The 24253-nt window shown below is 33.6% G+C and overlaps 1 protein-coding gene across 8 annotated transcripts in view; it reads left to right on the top strand.

The window, feature by feature from the left end:
- Positions 1–24253, top strand: part of AKAP9 (A-kinase anchoring protein 9) — a 144201-nt gene that overhangs the window by 69288 nt on the left and 50660 nt on the right. For 4 of the 8 annotated variants that reach the window (XM_019716634.3, XM_019716627.3, XM_019716620.3 and 1 more), the window contains 7 exons: positions 4477–4830; positions 5881–6105; positions 7185–7325; positions 7816–7919; positions 8644–8739; positions 10473–10678; positions 17089–17321. In XM_019716634.3, coding sequence (XP_019572193.3) covers positions 4477–4830; positions 5881–6105; positions 7185–7325; positions 7816–7919; positions 8644–8739; positions 10473–10678; positions 17089–17321 — 1359 coding nt within the window. The remainder of the gene's footprint in view (positions 1–4476; positions 4831–5880; positions 6106–7184; positions 7326–7815; positions 7920–8643; positions 8740–10472; positions 10679–17088; positions 17322–24253) is intronic. The other 4 variants (XM_019716652.3, XM_019716642.3, XM_019716663.3 and 1 more) reach the window with 3 other exon arrangements.

Raw genomic sequence — 24253 nt, 5'->3', positions numbered from 1 at the left:
GGCAAACTACTGCTTGAGCAGCCCTGACCAGTGTCCACCTGTATCGCTGTGCATGCTATTTCAATTTCTTCCCGAGCTATTGCCAGTGTAGCTGGTTTTCTACACTACACCACATTCTTTAAGGTCCCCTATAGGTAGAAGTCAAGGGGTATTAAATTGGAGGTTCTGTTGCATACTCATGCCTCCATTGTCGTACTTCTGCAATGTTCTTGAATTTCAAATACCACTTAAAATGGCCTTGCACTCTTCAAACAACAACCAGTGCTTCCACCATTTTCTTTGACTGTCCTGTCTGTCACATGGTGATGCTAGCATTCATTTGATCAATGCCATCTTTTGAGTGAATGCCATACTACACATTGCTACCGTAATTCAATTCAACTTCGAATAATCATAGATAACATCTCTTAAAATGTGTATACATTTTTGTGGTACCCCCAGTATTTTATCAAGGATATTGCTGTCTGTATTCATGAAGAACATTATCCATAGTTTTGTTTTTCTTGTAAGGTCTTTGGTTTTGATACAGGATAGTGTCAGCCTCGTAAAATGTTAACCTGTATTCCCTCTTCTTCTATTTTCTGGAAGAATTTATGTAGAATTGGTATTATTTCATCCTTAAATATTTTATAGAATTTACTAGTGAATCCAGGTAGGCCTGTAGTTTTCCTTGTTGGAGGTTTGGTTTTTTTTTAACCTATGAATCCAATTTCTTTCATAGGTTTTGTTTTATCAGGTTATCTATTTCTTTTAGAGTGCGCTTTTATAATTTGTGTTACTCAAGGAGTTGATCCACATCATCTAAGCTGTTGAATTTATGTTGGTTGAGTTGTTCACGGAATTCCTTTGTCATTTAGTGTCTGTGGGATCTACTTATAAGTGTGGCTAGAAGTTTGTGGATTGTATTGATATTTTCAAGGATCCAGCCTTTGGGGTATTTTTTATTGTTTTTGTTTTAATTGATTACTGTTCTTATCTTTATTATTTACTTGTTTCTGCTTGCTTTGGGTTTGATTTGCTTTTTTTTTCCTAATTCCCTATAACACTTTCTTTTCTAATGTATGCATTTGATGCTCTGTAAGTTTCCTTTAAAGTACTCCTTTAAGCTGTATTCCACAAATTCCTTTCAATCCAAATATTGATTTCTCTTGTGACCTCCTCTTTTATTCATGGGTCATTTAGAAATATGTTGTTTGACTTCCACATCTTTGGGATTTTCAGATACCTTCCTGTTGATTAATTTATTTTAGTTAATACAATAATTTTAAATTTCTTTGTGGTCAGACTTACCCTGTATAACTTCAGTTTATTTAAATTTGTTGTCCCAAATATGTTCTATTTAGTTGAATGCTTCTTGTGTATTTGAAAAGAATGTGTATTCTGCTGTTCAAACTTTTAAGTTTCCCTCAGGTATTTCCCCTTCAGCCTGAAAAACTTCTTCAGAATTTTTTTAGAGCAGATCTGCTGGCAACAAACTCGATATGCAACAAATTGTATATCATCTAATTTTAAATTGTCTATTGAACATTTTAAATATTATGTTGTGTAGCCTCTGGGTCTTATAATTCTCTGGAGAATGTGATTTTTTTTTTTTTTTTTTTTAAATAGGCAACCCAGTTAGTTTCAGACTACAGGTTCTTTTTCACCTTCCCCATACAGATCTCTTTTTCAAGTTTTGGCTTCTTCTGCAGTCTGCCTGCTGTTGTTGTTGTTGTTGTTGTTGCTGTTTTTACTTTTCAGAGTTCTCAGGTAGTTATTTTTGTACTTTGTTCAGTTTTTAGTTGTAATCAGTGGGAAAGGGGGGCTCTAGTGGACTTCTTTGTGCTGACTGGAATTACAAGTTTCTGTCTTAGGGGCTTTTATTCCACAATTTAAATACAATTGTTATTGCTTTATACCCACCAATGTTTAGATTTATCCACATATTTACAAAAAAAGTTTGAATGCTATTATTATTTTTGTATCTTAGGCCTTTCTTCTAGCATTTTTCTGCTTTTTTAGGGACATCCTTTAGAAGTTCTTTTACTGGCAATCTATTGTAATCAGGCTGAGTAAACTTTTTAATTTGTGTTTATGTCTGTATCTTACTTGCTTTTATTTATGAAACATGATTTTGTTGACCATTTGATTCTGGGTTAACAGTTATTTTTATGTCAGAACTTTAAAGGGGTAACATTTTATTATTTTCTGACTTACTTTTTTTCTACTGAGAAAGTCCTTGTCAGTTTAATTGTTCCCTCACAGGTAATACATCTTTTTTCTCTGGAAACTGTAAGATCTTCTTTTTGATTTTGGTATTCTCTTTATTTGTCCTTCTATGATTCATTGGTCTTCTCGAATCTTAGCAGTGGTGTCTTCCATATTCTCAGCCATTATCTCATGAAATACTTCCTTTCCGTTGTTCTCTGACACAGCTTCCTGAAATTCCGATTAGATGTTGGTTGAATATTCTCACTCTGTCCCATATCTCTTTGCTTCTTTCATATTTTTAATCTTTTTTACTTTCCATTTTGCATTCTTCTTCATATTGGGAGACAAAGAGAAGAGCAGATCAGGTTCAAGACAGGAAATTAAAATAAAAAGTTAAGGTGTTGAACACTAGTTAGAGAAAATTGAAGGTATGTTTTGCTAAGCTGTATTGCCTAGTTCTTTCATCTTTGTTTTTTTGACATTTTGCTATAATGGGCATTTTTTTCCATAGTGTCTAGAACATTATTACCAAATTCTAGTGTTGTCTGAACTAGCATAGGCATCCAACAGGGCCATTTTGGTAGAGGATATATAGTGGTGGGATTGTCTGGACAGAAACATTGTAACACATAGTGTTTAAGGTAGTTGAGCTCTATTACAGAGTTAGAGACACTTTGATTCAAATCTCTGCTATAACGTTCATTAGATTAGACCTTTGACATGGCTCCTAATCTTGCTACACTTCAGTTTTCTCAGCATTGACTATTGATAGTATAATTATTCCTCGTAAAGGCAGTGTAGCATTATACTTCTAAACAGATTTGTTCAGATGTGGAGGTAATGGTATAGTACTACATTTTAGAAGGTGAGCTTAGGTGAGTACAGGATTTTGAATCCCAACTTTCACCATTTATTTGCTTTGTGTTTTGGGGGTCAAAGTACTTAATCTCTCTTCTTAATTTTCTCATATACTAAATTGGGGTAATAATAATAGTACCTACCTAGTAAGATTAAACAAAATATAGCAAATATAAATGAGATATATAAATGAAATGTCCTATAATGACGATTAAATGAAATAATAGAAGGATTAAAGAAATAATTGCTGCTGCTTTTATTATTGTTCTTATTATCATCAGTATTATTTTACTGAAGCAGGACTCCATTCAGCTGGAGGAGATAGCATCTGGGAAGAAGAAGGCTAGCAGGAAGCAGGTTGGAATCAGGACCCCAGATAGGCAAATCAGGTTCAAGACAGAGCATGAAAACAATAGTCTATGTAGTTATATGGCATGGACCAACAGGGAAATGAGTAGATTAAAGGGCAAGAGGCACAAAGGCACTCCAGGCATGCTTTATATTAGACTGTGGTAACCAGGCTTCCCCCATGGCATATTATCTGTGGAGATGGGCCTTGAAATAAAGTTATTGGTACATTTGGTTCTTAAAGGCCTGGACTTGTCACAGCCAAGGCAGCTGGTCAGTATTTCTCAGTACCTATGTTGGGTGGGACAAAATTAAGTAGGGATTTAGTATCATAGTTGTAGTGGAAAGTGAAATTGAGCTAATTGAATTTTATAATCATACTTACCAATCACACAAACCAAGTATTTTACTTCTGGGATTTTTCTTTTAAGGACATAAGAAAGAAAGGATATGCACAATGATACGGTTACAAAGATTTCATCACAGTGGTGTTTAAAATAGTATAAGAACTGGATTAGTCTAAATGTTCAACATAGACGATTGAATAAATTTGTAATACATTTGTATAATGTGAAACTTAAACCCATGGAAAATTATATAGAAATGTATTTCTTAACTTGAAAAGGTATTTACTGTAGTTAAGCTGTAGAAGCATATTACAATATACAATATGACATTTTTCTAAGAAAAATTCATATCTGTATTATTCATATCTATACGTAAAGAGACAAAGGATTTGGAAAAGTATTGATAGTGATTAATACTGTGTTCATAGTGATTTTTCTTGGAAGAAAAATATAAGGGCTTTTATTTCCTTCTTTCTAATTTCTGTACTGAACATTTATTGCTGTCATAGTAAGAGTTTTTATTTTAATTTAAAAAGGCAAGCAGTAAATACTTTTACATTCAGTTCATTGTAAAATAGAGACTCTTTATCTTCATATCACTTTATTATTTCTTTTAGCTTAAAACCATGAGGCCATGCTTTTTTCCAATTCACATAAGTTTGAGTGGTAAGTGATTTTTAATTCCTGCTGGTATTTATAAATCTAATCCTTTTTTGTTTACCTTATTCTTTAGGTCATTGTGTCAATGAGTGTAGCATTTGCTCAACAAACTGAACTGTCTAGAATATCTGGGGAAAAAGAAGATGTTACATCATCGAAACAAGCACATGCTCTCTGTCAGCAAGAACATTATTTAAATGAAATGAAATTATCAAAGGGTCAAGTTGATTTTCAGACTTGTGAGACAATGGACATGAAATTTAAAGAAGAATTTAAATCACTTAGTAAAGAGTTAGGAGAAGATAGAAAGGAAATTCTGTTATCAAATAATGATAATCTTGGTGATATCCTAGAGTCAAAGGACCATGAACTGACTATTTCAGAAGAACTGTTCTGCAGTGAGAAAACATGTATAGCCAGAGAACCTGTAAGTATGCCTCTTTGAATAGAAAAACAAAAAGTTGTGACTTCCTTCACTATAAAAATATTAGTAGTAATGTCATTTAATGGAGAAGGAAAATATCAAATTCAGTGTGGACTTATGATTCACATTATGAATGTGTTGTATTATTTGTAAGGTATATGAAAAAATGACTTAATATTATTAAGTAAAATAGGTCTGGTTCATAGTATTCTTGTTTGTTTTACACTCATTGAGCATGGTAAAAACCCTGTCATTAATTATACCTATATTAATTTTGTTTTAGTTCAAGATTATACTACAATTTAGCAATATGTATGAATAAAACATTTATTTTAAATTATCTAAATTCAAATTTTTGGTTGATGTTTAGAATAGGTTATGTCTTGTTAGAGGCATATTCAAATAAAATTGTCAACTCTATATATAGTGCAAAACTTGTGAGGTATTCATGAAAACCTCTTTAACAGCAACTATTCAAAGCAGAATGATTCATTTAAGTAGTAGCTCTTCAGGAATTGAAGTACTTGTAGAAACCCATTAAGGAGTTGACTTCTCATGAGTATGAGAAAGTATATTATTTGCAAATTAAATGTATTGAAGATTGTTTCTTATCAAACTAGTCTCTAGTAGTGTGATGCCCACTGCATAATATAAATTAAGTAGGTAAAGTTTCTCATGTTTCATTACTTTAATTTTAAAATATAAGTATTACATTTATATTATTTCCCCATCATAAAATGTCAAGAGGAATAGTGGAGTTTTAGCTTCATTAAGTATAAAAGGAATCTTGAGTACGTTTCCTTACTCTTCTCCCTTAAAAATTAGATTACCTCTAAACTAAGTGATAAATAGCTATTTTGCTTTTGGAGAATAACATATATAATGATAATTAACTTCATGTTGATTTGGAATTATAATAAAGACAAGTATCTTTTTTTAAGTTATTTAGGTGCTTTGTGGGTTAATAGTAGAATTGTTTTCATATTTATTTAAAATATTGATGCTGACAGATTTCTGCAAAATGTGTTATGGTTGAATTTTTTTTAACTACAGATCCGTGATGAGATTTTGGTATCAAGCATGGATGCTTCTAGACAGCTAATGTTAAATGAAGAACAATTGGAAGATATGAGGCAGGAACTTGTACGACAATACGAAGAGCATCAACAGGCAACGGAACTGTTAAGGCAGGCACACATGCGCCAGATGGAGAGACAGCGAGAAGACCAGGAACAGCTACAAGAAGAGATTAAGAGACTGAATAAACAATTAGCCCAGGTATGGGGCTTACAGTCCCTTTTTTCCCCAATTAAAATGGTAGTATTCTTTAGCCTTTTTTAAAAAAGTCAAAATTATTGCCAAGATCTGAGTAAATACAAATATTTAACATCAGGAACAGACTTCAGCAGCACAACAGCTTAGGTCTTGTTAGGGAACTCTGACTCAACATTGGAATGCATTGTCTTCCTACCATTTAATTTATTTTTACAGGCATTGGAAAGGGAGCTACAAGGTTGTTTATTTTCTTTTGTTTTTTAATCATGCCACTGACCATATGGGGCAAAAACACTGATAATTTTGGGAATTTTTTGTTCTGAGGTGTAATTTATATTCCGTTTTCCCATATTCATTTATAGTTTTTGTGAGTTCACCAATTAGCATCTCCCAAGGTTTACCTTTATCTATCTTTAATCTGTCTTTTAAATCATCAGTGGAAATCTGAAGTAGTATGTTTCTGGAGCTTTCTCCAGAGAAACATCTCTTCTTGATTTGAGAAATGTAAATTTACATAACGTTCTTATCCCTTTCTTGACTAAATTTACAAACTCCGTGGTATTTGGGAGCTGGATTCTTACCAATTGCTGTATATACTATACTCGCAAAATCATTGCAGAAAAGCAAGAAATATTTATATAAAAGTTCTTACTAGAACATTCAATTTAATTTTGGAAACAAGCTAAAAGGAGAACTAAGAAATACAGAATTCTTGAAATATGTTCTTTCAAATATACTATAATAGGAATATCGGGAGTTGACAAAGTCATTTGGAAAAATTAATTTTGCTTTTCTTCATTGCATTTTGTGAATTTAAACTTCTGAGTTTTCAATGCAAAATTGATATATAAAATATTAATTGAGTTGCACAAATACCTAATATTTAGGCTTAATTAGCTTTTTTGTTTGTTTCAAATTTTGCATTGAACTTTATATATGCTTTTAACTCCTTATCTTGGGATATGAATCAGCAGTATGACCAGGATCTGTTAGTCCCAAGGGGTTAAAAGAAATCTGCTTAATATTTCTGCCTTTTCTTCTATCACAAACAATATTCTCTCATGACCTTTTTTCTTATTTAGAGATCCTCAATAGATAATGAAAACCTGGTATCAGAGAGAGAGAGGGTGCTTTTAGAGGAGCTGGAAGCACTAAAGCAGCTGTCTCTAGCTGGAAGAGAGAAGCTGTGTTGTGAGCTGCGCCACAGCAGTACGCAAACACAGGTAGTATGGACTTTGACCCACGTAGGAGCAATGGATCGACAATGCAGTAGGATCTGTTTGTCTTTGTTGGTGGTGTGAAACATGTTTTATAGGTATTGAGCTTAAAATATTTGTGATTGCTTACATGTAAGGTAGGTGGAGCCAAGATGCCTTACATTCCATTGAGGTAATTTGAATCCGACATTGCTGTGCCAGCAACTATTTTCTCACCAAGGAGCAACCTAACAAACTTTATTGTCGCACTATAGCATGCATTAGCTTGAACCCATTAAACCATTAAATTGTTTTTCGTCTGTGCACTGGAGTCTTTTATCTGTTTTTGATAATGCTAATCTCGTGATAAAATATAGTTAAATATTATTTCATACAGTATTTGCATGCAGAGGTTTCTGTTTCGCTTCATAACAATATAGAGGATTGACATGCTATTTCCAAGATGACAGGTTTTCTTTCTGTCTTATCCTCTCTACCGTTACACAAACTTAAACAGGATGAAAATGAAAACGAAGGGGAAGTTGAGGAACAGACCTTCAAGGAAAAAGAATTGGACAGAAAACTTGAAGATGTGCCTCCTGATATTCTGTCCTATGAGAGGTATACAGAATGTGTATTTTTTTTTTTAGCACAAAATGAATTAAAATAGTTGTTTCAGTATTACAAACTTTATTTGTCCTTATTTTTATCTTTGATATTTATACATTATACTCTGTATGCAAAGATTAATAATTTTGGTCATTTAAATAGACAAACAAGTATTTTTAAATTTTTTGTAAATAAAGTAGTTTTTTAACAGATACTGATCAAATATTAACTCAGTAAATCTTAAGGCATTATTTGGTTACTGAACCTTTCTTGACTAATTTTATTTTATTCTTAGGCCATTTTTTGACACAATTGTACTTAGGATTTTATTCCTTCACTGTATGGACATAACATTCAGTATAAGTTACCCCCTGCTTAATTTATGATGAGAAAAAATTAAGTGTGATAGTCCACATGTAGCTTCTTTCACGTATTTACTGCATAACAGATGAGAACTTTTAATCCATGTCTCAGTTTTATAGAGGAATAATTAATGATCCAATGTTAACAAAACTACTTGGATTTTGTAGAGGTTAGTATAAAAATGTAAAATATTAAATGAGGATAGTTATCCCACATTAATATTAAGGACTTTATGCACAATATTTTAAAATTTGTTTAAATGAAAATAGTGTCTTTACTTTTAAATTAAAACTAATACCTACTAACTTAATTTCCTCCTTTTCCAATCTCTGTGACTGTCACCCCTCTGTGTCCTCCTAACCTCCTTCCTCAGCTTGCAGGGAGGAATGTGGCCCCTAAGATTTTGGCTTCCCCACTGGATCATCAGTATGGAACACAGTCAATATGGGACTCAAACAAGAAAGACAGTGTATGAAAATTAGAGTTACCATGGCAATATAAAATAAACAATGTGTTTATTTTATATGATTTATCTCAATTAGGTATATTTTTTAAATTATGCAGTGTTTAATTATTAGGAATTTTTATATTGAGTGCTGATAAATTAATAACCATATATTTCTTTTTACCATCATATTAATTTTAATCATTTCTCTTATGTAGAAACATTTTCAACATAATATAGTCCGAAAGTGTTGGGGCTTAAACAAAATCTCAGGAAAAGTTAAAGAAATAAAACCCTTGACTTAACAATTACTAACTAGATTATTTAGAGTTTTATTTTTCATATCCTTGTTTATGTAAGTAGAGAACTTGATCTAGGTGCAAAAATAGAACTGCCTCTTTCACTTGACAAATACTGAAGGAAAACGTCTGCATTTATTACCCTGTCTTAAAATAGTTATGTCATGTGCATATGAAAACAGATACCCTTTAACCTGGTGTTGGTGATCTCTCACACTGTGAAACTGCGAGAGGAAATTATCTTAAGGCAGAGGACCTTTACCATGAAAGTCTCTTTTTAGGTCTGTGTGCAGTAAATATAAAGTGTGCCACTGTAGTGGTTCCTTTGTTGAATTAAGCTGTTAGGACAAGAGAATTGTTTAGTTGTTTATTTGTTCAGAAAGAAGATTAATCAGATAATTTTCTGAATCATCATTTATGGAATTATATTTCTTGACATGGAAAGATGTCTGTGTTAAGCAAAAAAGAAAGCTTACAAAAATACTTTGTCCGTGATAATCCCATTTTTGTTTTTAGAATATATATATTTATGAGAGAAATAGTGGGCAGCGGGGGGAATAGCTAGAAGGATAGGCATTAAAATGTTAATGGTGATTATCTCTTTGAGTGCTGAGATATTTTGGTGGGTGGTTAGCAGTATTTTCTAATTGTTTAAAAATAAGAATGTATTATTTGTCTTTTAAAAAAAGAGACACCATTAATTTCATTTCGTTCAAAATAGTTTCCTTCTACTGGTTGAAATGACTGGTGTATGTAACTTGAGAAGTTTCTGTCTCTGGATCAGATATAACGTCCTATGATATTCCCTCTGGTATTAACAGATAGTGAAATTGCACAGTAGACCTTTTTAAAAACAGGTCTCTGCCAATTTTTGTAATTTAATCATCTGGATCATTGCCATTAAGTTATAGAAATACACATTTTTTTTCTGGTGGATTTTTTTAAATCATATTTTTAAATAGATTGTTTGACATACAAAGAAATTAAATGTAAAACATACATGAATAACCAAGAATGGTATTACCAGCTCAGTAACTTGCATTTGCTTGGGTTGGGGACTGTCACACCTTTTAAAACTTAACCTTTGCATCTCCTTAAATTTTTCTTTTAATCTGGAAACTTTTTTTTTTTTTCAGTTAGTTTATTGGGGTGACAATTGTTAGTAAAGTTACATAGATTTCAGGTGTACAATTCTCTGATATATTATCTATATCTCACATTGTGTGTTCACCACCCAGAGTCAGTTCTCTTTCCATTAATCTGGAAACTTTTAAATGTATAAAATAAAAAAACAAAAAGCACTTGATTGTAGGTGCTATTCTATATTATTTTAACAGAGAGGATCATATGATATTTTATGTTTAAGTAAAATGTTTTGTGCATTTTTTGTAGGATGTAAGCAAAGTGTTTACTTTAAAAAGATTAAACATTTTCATACATATTTCTTTATTTCTATAGGTATGCACTCCAGAAAGCTAATAACAGACTTCTGAAGATCCTCTTAGAAGTTGTAAAGACTACAGCAGCTGTTGAAGAAACAATTGGGCGCCATGTCCTTGGTATTCTGGATAGATCTAGTAAAGGCCAGTCATCTTCCAGTCTGATTTGGAGGTCAGAAGCAGAGGCACCTATAAAGTCACGTGTCCATGAGGAACACACAGGAGGTATGGGTTTTATATGCTATTGAAAGTATCATAATTTTAAATAAATCTTGGTGTTTGAGGTACATTGCTATGTGTTGAAAATACAGAAGAGAATATATTAAAGTATTTTCTAACTGAAGACCTCTAAACACAAATGCCTTAGAGCCACTCTTCTCAAAACACCGTTATTGTACAGCATTTGCAAGGGGGTATTTTAGAGTTGTCATTACATATACTCAGGGTTGCTATTGTGCTACATAAACCAGAGGCTATTTAATTTCTCCACCTATAAAAGAAAAGTTTCATATCACCAGTCAGAACTCTTACCTGAGGTAATATACATGAGGTAAAGGCAACATCCTAGCACCACACTGTAAATTAAGGAAAGATTAGAAATAAAGAGCTTTTAAGAATCAGACATCAGTTTCACATACCTGTTGAGATGGTTAGATTAGTCTTTATAAGAAGTCCAAGGTTTGAACTTGTTTTTGGACTACCCTCTGCTAGGTCCTTTCTTCCTTTTGGAAAAGTGGAAAAGTATGACAGAATGTGTGAATCTGGAGATCAGATCCTAACATGACGTAGCTGTTCCTAACTGTCTTCTTCTAGCTGTGTGGACTGGGCTCTTTGAGTTTCTTACTTTCACATTGCTGAACTCCAGTCTCTCCTGTTTTTTCAGTTCTTTGATCCTTACTAGAGAGGGAATCAGAAAGTCATAGGGGGAGAAAGTTTTTGTCAGATGGAGAAAGATAGGGTCTGTCTGGCACTTGGATCAGAAGATCGAGCCCAGACTTCACTACCTTTCCACACCCAAGCACTTCCCCCAGTTAGAGGCCAGCATTCTAAAAATGCCTGTTTATGCAATTTTTGAGAGCTTTCTGTTTGTTAAGTTTCATGTGGAGAAATGACAAGAAATTATCCCATTTACAGGTTGGCCTAATTCCAAGTTAGCCAGTAGCATGTTTCTAAGTGCAGAAAAAAGCTAGATTTGGAATTTTAAGTAAAATGAATTTTAAAACACCTCAGTCGAGTTCAAAGATAATTTTAAAAATTGCTGTTAGTAAAGTTAAGACCTGAAATAATAATATATTTTAAAACTTCCAAATCATTCTTTTCAAACTTTGTTAGAAGTTTTTTTCAAACTAATTTTACTCTCCCTTAAGCTCTCAATCAAGGGCTGCTTTATATTTGTGTATGAATGTTGATGTATATCAAAGAATTAAGTAGTATTTTTTTTTGTCTCATTGTGAGAGTGTTTATGAAATTATACTTTTTTAAAACAAGTGTTTTTGTGCTTGCTTCGGCAGCACATATACTAAAACAAGTGTTTCAGAGATGGTTTCACTTAACCATCAGCGGTGGGGGTTCCTATTTTACTGGTAAGACCTAAACCATATTCAAAATGCACACTGAGGAATGTTCTGTAGATTACAAAAATATTTTGTGCCATTTTTGTTAGCAGTTCTCTTAGACCTTTCTCAAATGGGTTGCTGAAGTGCTCAGCAAACAACATACCTTAAAAGACAGCAAACTCATTTCCAGTGCAGTGTCCCCATAGTTGTAGAAGGATTAAATTGGTAATTTAATGCAAGCACAGAGGATTATGTTTATGTTCATTTTCTGTGAGAAAACAGACCTAAAGGGACATCTGATCTACTCCTACTTTCTCACATGGTTACATCTAAATCCCCCCTTATAGATTAAATATATCTACATCCTATTTTAAGATATGCAATAATAGAGTAGTTTTTCAGTTATAAGCAGTTTCATCAGTTCAATTCTACAGACATTTATTGAGCAATTTCTCTGTGCTCTGTGCTTTATAGCAATTCACAGTCTAGTAAAGTAGGCACTGAGGTTCTAATTCAAGGCAAGATAAAGTCACAGTACTTAATATTTTATTTAAAACCACTTTATGTATATTTTTATCAATTAAACCTTTAAAATTTAATTATTTAACTATTAACTGATTCTGAAAGAATAATATTAAGATACAAGAGGAAAAATTAAATCCACAATCAAGTAATACAGTATATAGAACATTGAGCAGAGATAAGAATTTTGCTGTTACTAGCATCATTGGTTATAATATGCACTTAGTATTTAATTACTCGGTCTTTGTTTTTGTGTTTAACAATGACATGCTAGTTTTACTAATAAAATTAGGGTGACTATTAATATCACTTGGAGACACTTAGATCCATATTGCATCTTTAAGGAAATATTGAATTATCATTTAAAACTTGGAATTTTCTCATAAACTTTGAAGAAAATACTGCCCTTAAAATAATGACACTTTCATATGTAAGAATTTTTTCTGACGTTCCTTCATATTCTTAATGGATGCATTATTGTACAAACTAAAATGAACTTTTGAAATCTTTCGTCTTAGTTAATATAACAGGAAAAGTTCATTCTTAATCTGATTATGAAGCCAGTTCCACTTTTCCGTTTTCATATATGACTTTGTGTTGTAGATAGCACTTGTGATCTATTTTCAGCCTTCAAGTCTGAACTTGTTTAGATTTTAAACAAGTATGGACTTGTTAACTAACTCTCTAAAAAAACAAATAATTGATTTGTTAATGTTTGCTTCCTCATAAGAGTAACCTGGCTTATGAAATTAAACGGCCGTTTTGAGCCAGTGTGAAATCACTTGAACTTTAGTGAATATTAGACTAGGGTGTGTTGAAAGAAAATTTCCTTGAGGCCTGCCCTGTGATGGTTCACCGGTAGAATGCATACCTCTCCCTTCGGCAGCCAAAGATTGAATCTCATTCCTACAGTTTCCGTTGGGAGCAGTGCGATGTTTTAGAAAGAATGCTGGATTAGTAATTAGAAGGCCTTTGATTCTTGTTCTAGCTAATTGTGACCTTGAGCAAATCTAGTCTCCCACGGCCTCAGCGGAGTTTTTTCATGGGTCAGGTTGAAGAGTCAGACTAGAATCAGTAGTTTCCAGTTGGAGCCCTAGAGAGCTTCAGAGGGCCGTTGGGGCAGAGGAATGCTCTCTCATATCACCCGCCCTGCTTCAGCCTGAGAAGCTTGTTATCTATATGGAATGAACATGGTGTAGTCCATGAAGTAAATAACTAAAGGACTTTGGATAAATGTTATTTGCTATTTTTAAGACACAGGCCTGAGTGGTTCAGCAATCTGAAATCATGATTCTAAACACCAAACTGACCATTCTGAGATTTCTGCTGGCATGTTATGAAATTGCCCTGTTGATTTATATTATTCTCTGATTCCCCCCAAAACTAGTCATTATAAATAAAGTGCAAGTTTGATGTCTTTCTTATTCCTTTATTTCATTGGAATAAACAAAAAAAGTTGTTTCTTCATTGGAACATATTCGGATTATTTTTGTTTATATCTTCAAAATGTTATTAATAAAATACATTAAGCTAGTTGATATCTTCTTTTTTTTTTCTAGGTACTTTAATATCTATTTTGTTCTTTAGCCATTTAAAAAAATTAGTGGCCTGTTATAAGCCATTTTGTTTTAATCTCTGTATTTTGTGCTTGAGATTTGCTCCCATATAGTACACAGTATCTTCAATCTTTTCCTCACCATTAATTCCTTCTCTGTACCCAAGAACATGCTAATATGTTCATAATACTAAAAGAAAAAAATGGCTCATGTTGGTTTTACTCATCTTTTCTTCCCCGGCTCAAGGGAAATATCGATAGACTAGATGAGAGATTAGACTGGCTCCTGCCTCTGCCAGCTTTGGTTTCTGTTCCTATGGTAGCAAAGCTGCTCGCTCAAGGACAACAGTGACCTGCCAGTTTTCAAATCCAATAGCATCTTCTCAGTCCCTGTCCTGTTTGACTTTCTAGACAAATAACATTATTGGAATCTCTGCCTTTTTACAACGTTCTCTTTTTGTCTCCTGGAATATCTCCTGTCTTTCTCTGATAGTTTTTTTACACTGGTTTTGTTAACTTATTGTGTACATATGCTCCAACTTGGTTTGTCTTCCTCTCACTAAGTATTGCTCCTGAACAAATGTATCCATTTCCAAGGTTTTGACTTTCACCTTTCTACAAATGATTCCTAAGTTTCTGTAGACCCAAATTTCCAAAAGTTGACTCTTTTCCTGTACATAGCCCATTAATATTTCAGTCTAATCGATTTTCATACCTAAACTCTGTACCCTTTCTCCTGATTTTTTAGTAACAGCTCTTCTGTCATCTAAGAATCATGTAAGGTGGAAACCTAGACTCATCTTTTACTACTTTTCTTTCTCCCTTGTCTTAAACATTTAGTCTTCTCCAACCTATGCCCCATCCACCTCCATCTTATGTCATGTCTAACATTTCTCATCTGGGCAATTGAAATAGCCTTCTGACCAGTCTCCTCCTCCTCCAACCCTTCCACTGCATTGCTGCAATTTGCTTCCTGATTCAACGATTGGATATTATCTTCCAGCTCAAAAAAATAATTTACCTCCCCATTATTAATAGTGAAAACCCTAAGTTTCCTATGAAATTTAAGACCATTTGCAACTTAGATCCCCTGCTTTCCAGCTGCTTTCTTTCAGCTCTTCCCCTGCCTCATCTTCACTTCTCCACATACTTTCACCCTATAAAGCCTTGGCTTTCTTTAATATGAGACTGTTCTCGTTCCTCAGATTTGTTCTGTTCTCTGTATGCATTAGAAAGAAATTATCACTAGAATGCATTTAATGAATTTTATAGCATCAGATAAAGATGCTATACAGTATAGGTGTTCTTTTTTTGAATACCTATTATAAACTATTAATATATCTTGCTTTAATAACTCCTTCAAAAATATCATTTATTTTATAGACTACTTTGATTTAGTAACTTTGTAATGTACATTGTACTGCCCTTTATCTTAATTCATTTTGAATGCCAAGATCATTTTGAACTGAGGAATATTTATAAACTATTAATCCCTATTAAGACATTCCATTTTGAATAAGTGGGATAATAAAGTAAATACCAGTCTAGTTATCTGTTTTTTAATTTTGAGAATAAGAATACAAAGTGAAAATTGTATTAGCTGTTACACCAAGAATTAGATATACCTATGTAATAGGAAACATTTAAAATTATATCCTAGAATGCAGTTTTGAATTTTTCATCCAGTGACTCGTACAGAGGAGGTGCTTAGTGAATATTGAATTCTGTTGAATTCAGATCTTGTGAGAACTACATCTGTTATTGTTGGTACACGAGATTGAGAAAACTCAATGTGACACAAGCTACTTTAGCAAGACATTTTAATAAATAGCTCTTACTCTCTTGTCTGACTGTGTCAAAGTCAATGTTTATTCCATATGCTTTGAAAATTAAAGTTTCAGGTGCTTTTAATGTGTTACCTTGTATAGTTACTAATAAGAAATATTACTGTGTGTAATGAAAGAATAGATAATTCCTCTTCAGGAAATTTCACTGTTGGGTTATAGCTTGCCGCCATGGATGAGTACTGTATTTCATGGCAGCAATGAATAACCTATGCCTTTATTTCAGTTCAAACACTTCCAAAGCTTATCATCTGCCCATATAAACTCAATTTTTTTTACATTAGAAATACCGTGTTTCCCCAAAAATAAGACCTAGCCAGACCGTCAGCTCTAATGCGTCTTTTGGAGCAAAAATTAATATAAACTAAAATTATAGTAAAATAAGACCAGGTATAATATTATATAATATAATATAGTATAATATAATACTGGATCTTATATTAATTTTTGTTCTAAAAGACGCATTAGAGCTGACGGTCGGGCTAGGTCTTATTTTCGGGGAAACGGAGAATAGTAGGATGCATAATTCCATAGTTAAGTTAGAACTGCTCATTAGTCTACCCTCTTCCCACTATACCTCTTGCAAAAACAGCAAACTGCAAAATGATCTTAGTCACCTTTACTGCCTACCCGGAGCAGGCGATGCTGCCCAGCGTGGTGTCAGAAATCAGAGGGTCTGCTGCACACAAGATCAAGTACTTCTGTGTTTCATACACCAGGAACATCCCGTGCACAATATTTTACTTTTCACGTGGGGGTTTATCTGTTTGTTTTCTCATTGCACTATATGTAAAGTCCTTGAGGATGGGATGCAGATCTTGTCACTTCTCATGTGTCTCCATTACTTGGTAAACCCTACATAGTGGGCACTTAGTAAATATCTGTTGAAAGTTATTTTAAAAGTTTAATCAAAGAAAAAATGCTAAATAACCCAAATATTAATTTCTGCAAAGCACTATTAGCATAGCATTATCCTTATTTTTATCTATTTGGTTATCAAATAATGTTCTGTATTTGTCCATTTTATGGATTTTGTTGCAGTGTTATTAAATAACTTGTAGCTTCAATTATTTCAAGTTTTAATTTGATTTTATTTTGTAACCTTCTTTACTATAATTAATTATAATTGATTTATGCCTTTAAATACTATTATTCTAGTTACAGATGAATCGATACCCTCTTATTCTGGAAGTGATATGCCAAGAAGTGACAGTAGCATGTGGTCAAAAGTAACTGAGGAAGGAACGGAGCTGTCACAACGGCTCATAAGGAGTGGTTTTGCTGGAACTGAAATAGATCCTGAAAATGAAGAACTTATGCTGAATATTAGCTGTCGACTACAGGCAGCAGTTGAAAAACTCCTGGAAGCCATAAGTGAAACTAGTAGTCAGGTAACCTCCTTCTATTGCTAGTATGTACTGAGTTTGAAGTAAGTTTTCTTTAAAGCCGGGAACAACTACATGTTTTCTCTCTACTGTTCCATAGAAATTTAGACTCCTCCGTAATAATTGGTTGTCTTTGCAATCATCTGATGACACTGATAGCTGTAGTATTCTTTTAAGGTAGTAAAGGTTAACATAATGTGCTCATGGACTCTTCTGGCCCTAAAATTCAGTGTTTTAATTTTCAGATTTTTCTAGACTCTTACATGTTACTTTTTTTGATACCAAAAGAGATTTTAACTTCACCATTGTATGAAATATTCCACTATGATATATGTAATTTAGTTAAAAGAATAGTATAAGGTATTCCTAAAACAAACTATATTCTCTAGTATGTCATAACACTATTACAATATGATAAATCAGACCTACAATTCCTTTACATGATTTTTACGTCCTTTTCAGAAATATGAATAGATTAATTATTTCACTGTACAGACTAGCTCTTATTAGGAAATTAGAGTGGGGGACAGTTTCTGCATTAAAGTACTGTTTTTATAGAAATTTTTGAACCATTGTGCCTATAACTTAAATAGCAATTTTCTCTCTTTAAAATGGTGATACCTTATATGATAATTGTCTCTTAAGTTTCCTTTTAAAAATATTAAGAAAATTCACTTATTTATTTAAAAAATATTGAACTTAAAACAACTGTAAAATCAAAGCTGTCATACTAATCAAATGAGTGCTGCATTGTCATTAGCTGCAGGGCCAGTATTAATGAACATTTTCATTGATATCTTTATTTAGGGTATTCTAAATCCAACTGTATTTTAAACAGAAGTTGTGAATTTTAAAAATTGTCTTTGATCTCTTGTTTCTGATATCTGGCTTACATTGATGCTGCTTTTTTCCCTCTATGATAGTATGCTGTGTATGGTTTTTGCAACAGCAATGACTGTTGGTTGTAACACATTTGACAAATAATGTTACATGTTTTGTGTTTTAATGCCAGATTCATTTATTTTCAGGTTAAGTTAGTGATTATAGGCCATTCTTAAGTCATCTCTTGGTTATCGACACTTGAAATAATTTCGTTAATCACCTAATATTTGATTAGCTTAACATTATCAATTATTCTTTTTTTTTCTGTCTTGGTAACTTGCTATTGGCATTTAATGAAGAAGGCATTATCAAAACAACTTATATTTCCAGTGAAGTATTTGTCCTCTGAATAGTCTTCCTATAATGACACTTAACCAGAGTTTTCCCCAGGTTCATTCCTTTTTGTAGGGAGACAGTCTTAATTCTTTTCTTTGAAAGAGTATGGACTGTATCTTTAAGAGCAAAAGAATCCTGAAATTATCCCACACTGGGATGAGAATTCACTCATTGGCCAGGGGAATATACCATAGTCATAATATATCTGCTGTTAAACTTCTGGATTGTATCTTGATTGACTGGCCAAACTAAGGTATTCATATTAAGTTAAGTAGTAAGTTATACTCATATAGCAGAAGAAATTGCTATCTTTGGGCAATTCTTGTTTTTCTGAAACTTTCTTTCACAGTAGGTACAAAATGATCGAAAAGCTTTTGCTTCAGTAACTCAGAAATTTCCTTGAGCATCACAAAAAACTGAAAGAAGTGTAGTGTTTCTGAAAACTCATCTTTGTATTTGCTAACGTACAGTAGATTGGCAGTAGATACAGTTGTTGACGCAAACAACGATTGTGGTCCTATTTTTAACTAAAACTGCAGTGAGTTGTTTTCATTGCCAGCATCCTAAGTGCTAGTAAGGAAATGGCATCAATAAAAACCAGTATCATTTATGTTACTAATTTAATAAGACATTAAATTATACTCTTGGATCGAAGAGTTTTAATCTTCACTGTATTTTTCTTCAGCTTTGGGTCCAGTAGACTTTACTTAAGTTTAAATTAAACATTGAAATTATGAATGCTATGCCATGTGAAATTCCATAGCTACTGTAAGAAAATACGTATTTACTAAGATTTATTATTTGTAAAAGTCTTTACTTTTCTCATTAGCAGAAGCCCTGGATTGGCTTTCCTTTAAGAAACCTTACGCAGAAGCCACTTTAACAGTAATATGCTGCTCTACTAAATAAATCAGCTGAGCCAGTTCAAGCGGTTTCAGCTGTTGCTTTTCAGCACTTTTAAAGCTTGAATGTATATACGTCATAACTATCCCTTTTACTCTCTGAAAGTTGTATAGAATAAATGATTCTATACTGAATTTGTATATGATTCTGCCCTTTTTTTTTTTGGCTTATTTTAGGCAGATTAGTATTTAATTCTGTGATTTGTAGTCTTTCATACCATGAAAAAAGCTGTGATATTTTTCCCTTTTTGGCCGCTATCAAATACTTTTGAACTGGATGTGGAGCACTGTTTATACTGTTGCTACTACTACTTGATACCACTGTAAATTATGGACAGTGCAGTTACGGCAGTAGAACATTTGCTGTTTTGGAAGTGATCAGTGGTTGGACCCGTTCTTAGTACAGCCAACAGGCAGGTATGTCAGATCCCCCTGAAACACTGAGTGTCCCAGGCCAAGATCACAGCCCATCACTTCTACGTATGTGACCAGGTGGTGAAGTACAATAGGAGCCTGACCGTGACAGTTCTCAGATTCTTCTCAACTTGTTAAATATTAAAGCAGCAATATGTCATTTAACCTTTACTGTATTGTTTTAGTTTAAATATCACTGAACAGATCACACAAAAACTTTGCCTAGAGCAGTTCTCAGAGTGCAGTCTCTAAACTAGTAATATCAGCATCACTGAGGACTTGTTCTAAATGTAATCCAGACCTACTGAATGGCGGAGCCCAGCAACCTTTGTTTTAACAAGTCCTTTCAGTAATTCTGATACACACTAAAGTTTGAGAACCACTGATCTAAAGATTATTAGTATAATGTTCCTATCATTCTAGCAGAATTTTGAAGTGTTCTATTAATATCTGTTATATAAAAGGTTGAAGTAATTGTTGACATTTGGTATAAAAGTTAGACATTTCTTAGGTGAATTATGTTTTTAAGGCAATGGGAATAGGAGCTTTGTAAAACTTCCTTTTAAACTAAATTTAGTTCAGTTACTACTCTTTCACGAATAGATGTTTAAACCCATTGACTTCTCCAGAATATTCTCATTAATAACTGAAATAATTTTGAACCTCATGAATATTTTTAAGTCAGTTAGATTGGTACAAAATAATGTGTAATTATCTTTGTGAAATAACTGGTATTCCATTTTCCTTCTAATGTGTCATTATTCGATTCTTCTTCATAATGGAACAGTTCCCTTTTACCTTGATTTTTTTTAAACTTATTGAGAGACAGTGCTGTAATTTTACTTGCAGTGAAAGAGAAATCCATGTAAATAGCTCTGCACAGGATACCCTGAGACTAGAAAAAAGAGCAGCATCTGGCAGTTTGGGGTAAATTGGGACCAAGTAAAGCTTATGGGAGTGTTTGATGCTTGAGATTTCATTCATTCATCAGATTTACTGAGCATCTAGTATATAAACAATTGCTATTCTGGATGCTGGAAGTCCAGCAATGAATAAAATGGACAAAGTCTTTGCTCTCATAGAGCTTACAATTTAATGGTAGAGACCAACAATAAATAAATATATAGTAAGTTGGATGGTGACACCTACTGTGAAGAAAAATAAAACAGTGGGATAGAGTATGACAGGGGAAGGGGACATTTTATATAGAAAAATTAAAGAAGGCCTCTGTGATAAAGTGATATACAAGCATATTCCTTAAGGAAGTATTGGAGGCAGCCATGGAGACAGTAGGTAAGAAGAAGGCTGTTCCAGGCAAAGAAATAACACATATAAAGGCCCTGAGGTGGTTGTTTACTTTTTTTGTGGCTGACAAAGAGACCAGTGCAGCTAGAGCAAGGAGAGTGGCGAAAGTGTGGGAGATGAGGTTAGAGTGATATCTAGAAACCAGATCACATGGAGCTTGGGACTTTTTTCCAAAAAATTATGAACTAGATACATATGGGGGAAAAAAGAACCTTAGCCCCCACCTCATAACATGCAAAAAGCTTATTTCAAGATGGATCATAGACCTAGTTATAAAAAAAAAAAAAGCTATAAACCTTCTAGAAGAAGACCTAGGAGAATATCTTCATGACTTGGGAGTAGACATAAATTTGTTAGAGAAACCACAGAAAGCACAAGCCGTAATTTTTTTGATTGGTGTTACTAATCTGGAGTGTTGTATCTACAGTGTTTCTCCACTGTGATATTACTATTTTTCTATTTGTAATTAATAAATACCTTGGAGAAGATATTTAAGACTATGCAACTAATCTGTTTCTTCTTTAACTTTCACTCACTAATTTTAACATCCATAGGTATATTTTGCCTGCATAGTTATTACTGTGATGTTCTATTGGTGATTTTCTATTTTCTTCATTCTGTTAGTTGTTAAGTGGAATTATTCTATAAGAGCTGTCTCTTCATTCACATTTATTGAACTAATCAGGATCCATGTAGACTCATGGCTATGTTTTTAAAAAATGGGTTATAATCCAGTACTACAGTAATGTGTTTTGTTCTAGCGTTGGCATTGGGAATTTATCCAGGTTGGTTCTTGCTCCTTTTCAGAGTGCTTACTTTTTGAGCATTTGTACTGTCAGAGGCTCCAGTTCCATCTTGTATCTTCCCTACCCAAGCCCTTGAGTCAATTACTTTTCCAAGGAATTCAAGTTCTTTTTATTGGAGAATAATATTTAGAAACCAAAATCTGGATGCTAGATGTACCCATTATTATTAGGGTGTCATGACTTCTAGTTCTACTTAGCAGACAATTAAAACAGTATATATAGTGTATTAAACCTCGCATCTGTATTTATTTCTGTATCTATCTGTATATAGTAAAAACCGTAAGATCATACTGTTACCATACATACCCATAAAGTAATTTCATAATTGCTAACCTATACGCCTGTGTAAAACAAATTTACTAACTAGAGAGCAGTATTTATGTACAGTACTTTTTGTCTTTAGCCTTATACAGTGAAAGTACTGTTTTTTTAAAGTAACATGTTAATTTCCCCACCCCCTACCCCATTCAGTGTGGTTTTGTTATTCATTTTTAATATAGTAAGAATCATTTGTTACAGTTTTTATTCCATTTTGGGTTACCCCACATTCTGGTTAATTTTTTTAGGTTTTAATAGTATAAAATTCACTCTTCATGGACAGTTCTTTTGGTTGTGACAGATGCAGAGAGATACGTGTCTACCACCACAAACATGATGCAGGATAGTGCCATCACCCCAAAATTCCCTGCTGCTGCTCTTTTGTAGTTGGCCTCTCCTCTACCCCCTGCCCTTGACAACCATTGGTTGTTTTCCACCCCTATAGTTTTGCCTTTTCCTGAGTGTCATAAATGAAATCATATACCATCTATTCTTTGGGGCCTGGCTTCATGGCTCATATATGTTGTTATGTGTAGTAAACATAACACAAACTTAAAAAATTAACTTTGTTCCTTTTTATAGCTGAGGGGTATTCCATTGTATGGATGCACCATCATTTGTTTATCCATTTACTACTGTTTAGAGGACACGTAGATTGTGTCCAGAGAGTAATCACCTAATTTACATTTTTCAAAAGGATCACTTTGACTGCCTTGTTAAAAATAGATTGGGGGAGAGGGGAATGGTGGGGTTCAGTGCCGAAGCATAGGAACCAGTTAGAGAAGTCACTTATCCAGGTTTACAAGTTAGGTAATAGACTTAGAATTTGAACCCAGGCCGTCTAGCTTCAGAGTCCATGCTCTTAACTGCCACTTTTTCTGCAGTTTGAAGAAAGGAGTAGATCACTCTGTCAATTACAGCTGATAGGTCATGTAAATTACAGACTGAGGAATGGATTTTAAAATCTGGGGTCATCCCTAACCTTACAAGAGCCATTTCAGTGGAGTAATGGAGATGAAAGCATCATTCAAGAGAAAATTATGGGAAAGGAACTAAAGTCTTAAAAGACAAGGAGAAACGAGGAGATAAAGAAGAAAATTTGTGGCAAAAGGAGGAGCATGTTGGTGTAAACCAGCGTGATGTTTGTGAGGACAGTGGATAGTTTTGTGTTACAAACATTCGGGTGGAATGTGGGAAACTGATAGAAGTTGAGGGTAGAGAAGTAGGCGGTGATTCCATGCCAAAGTCCCTTATGGGCTAAGTTAAGGAGTTTTAACTTTATGCTGAAAAATTGGGGAGTCATTGAAATATTTTTGGTAAGAAAATAATATTAATAGCAAATTTGTGTTTTAGAGAGATTTCTCAGGCAGCAGTGGGATGGATGGTCAGGAAGATGGTGAGAAGAGATGCTGAATTTAGAGAAACAGGAAACTCAGGACATTCCAAGTGAAACGTGATATCAAGTTAAGTCAGGAGGAATGTGATTTTAAAACTTTTAAGGGAGCTGAATTTGATAGAAGTTGGTGTGATTGGTCAGATGTAGAAGATAAAGAGGAGAGGAAACCAGGCATGATTCTTGATTCTTCATTTTACTAAGATAAGGATGTAAAATTAGTGAATAATCAGTTCAGTTTTAGATAATCAGTCTAAAATGCATGGTGGAGGTGGGGGGGTATCATATGAAGATTCACTAGAGTCTGGAGTTTGGGGAAAACTAGATTAGAGGTTGTCGTCAAAGACATTTGAAGCCTTAGTGTGAGAGAGTGTACAGAACTAATTTTTTTGTGCTGATAGATGCTGACATTTAAAAGCGAACATAGGTAGATAAGTACACAAAGAGGATTAGAAAGGAGAGGTAAGTGGAAAAGCAAGAGAATGGTGCCATAAAAGCCGGCTAAGGAGTGATTTTGCAGAAGTGTCGCATACCATGGAGAAGTCACGGCTGCTGAGGATTAGTTTGCATTGGATAGTGTGG

Source organism: Rhinolophus sinicus, chromosome 4 (genome assembly GCF_057876585.1).
Source record: "Rhinolophus sinicus isolate RSI-liver-muscle chromosome 4, RSI-T2T, whole genome shotgun sequence".
Lineage (NCBI taxonomy): Eukaryota > Metazoa > Chordata > Mammalia > Chiroptera > Rhinolophidae > Rhinolophus > Rhinolophus sinicus.
This window is presented reverse-complemented; position numbering and strand designations above follow the sequence as displayed.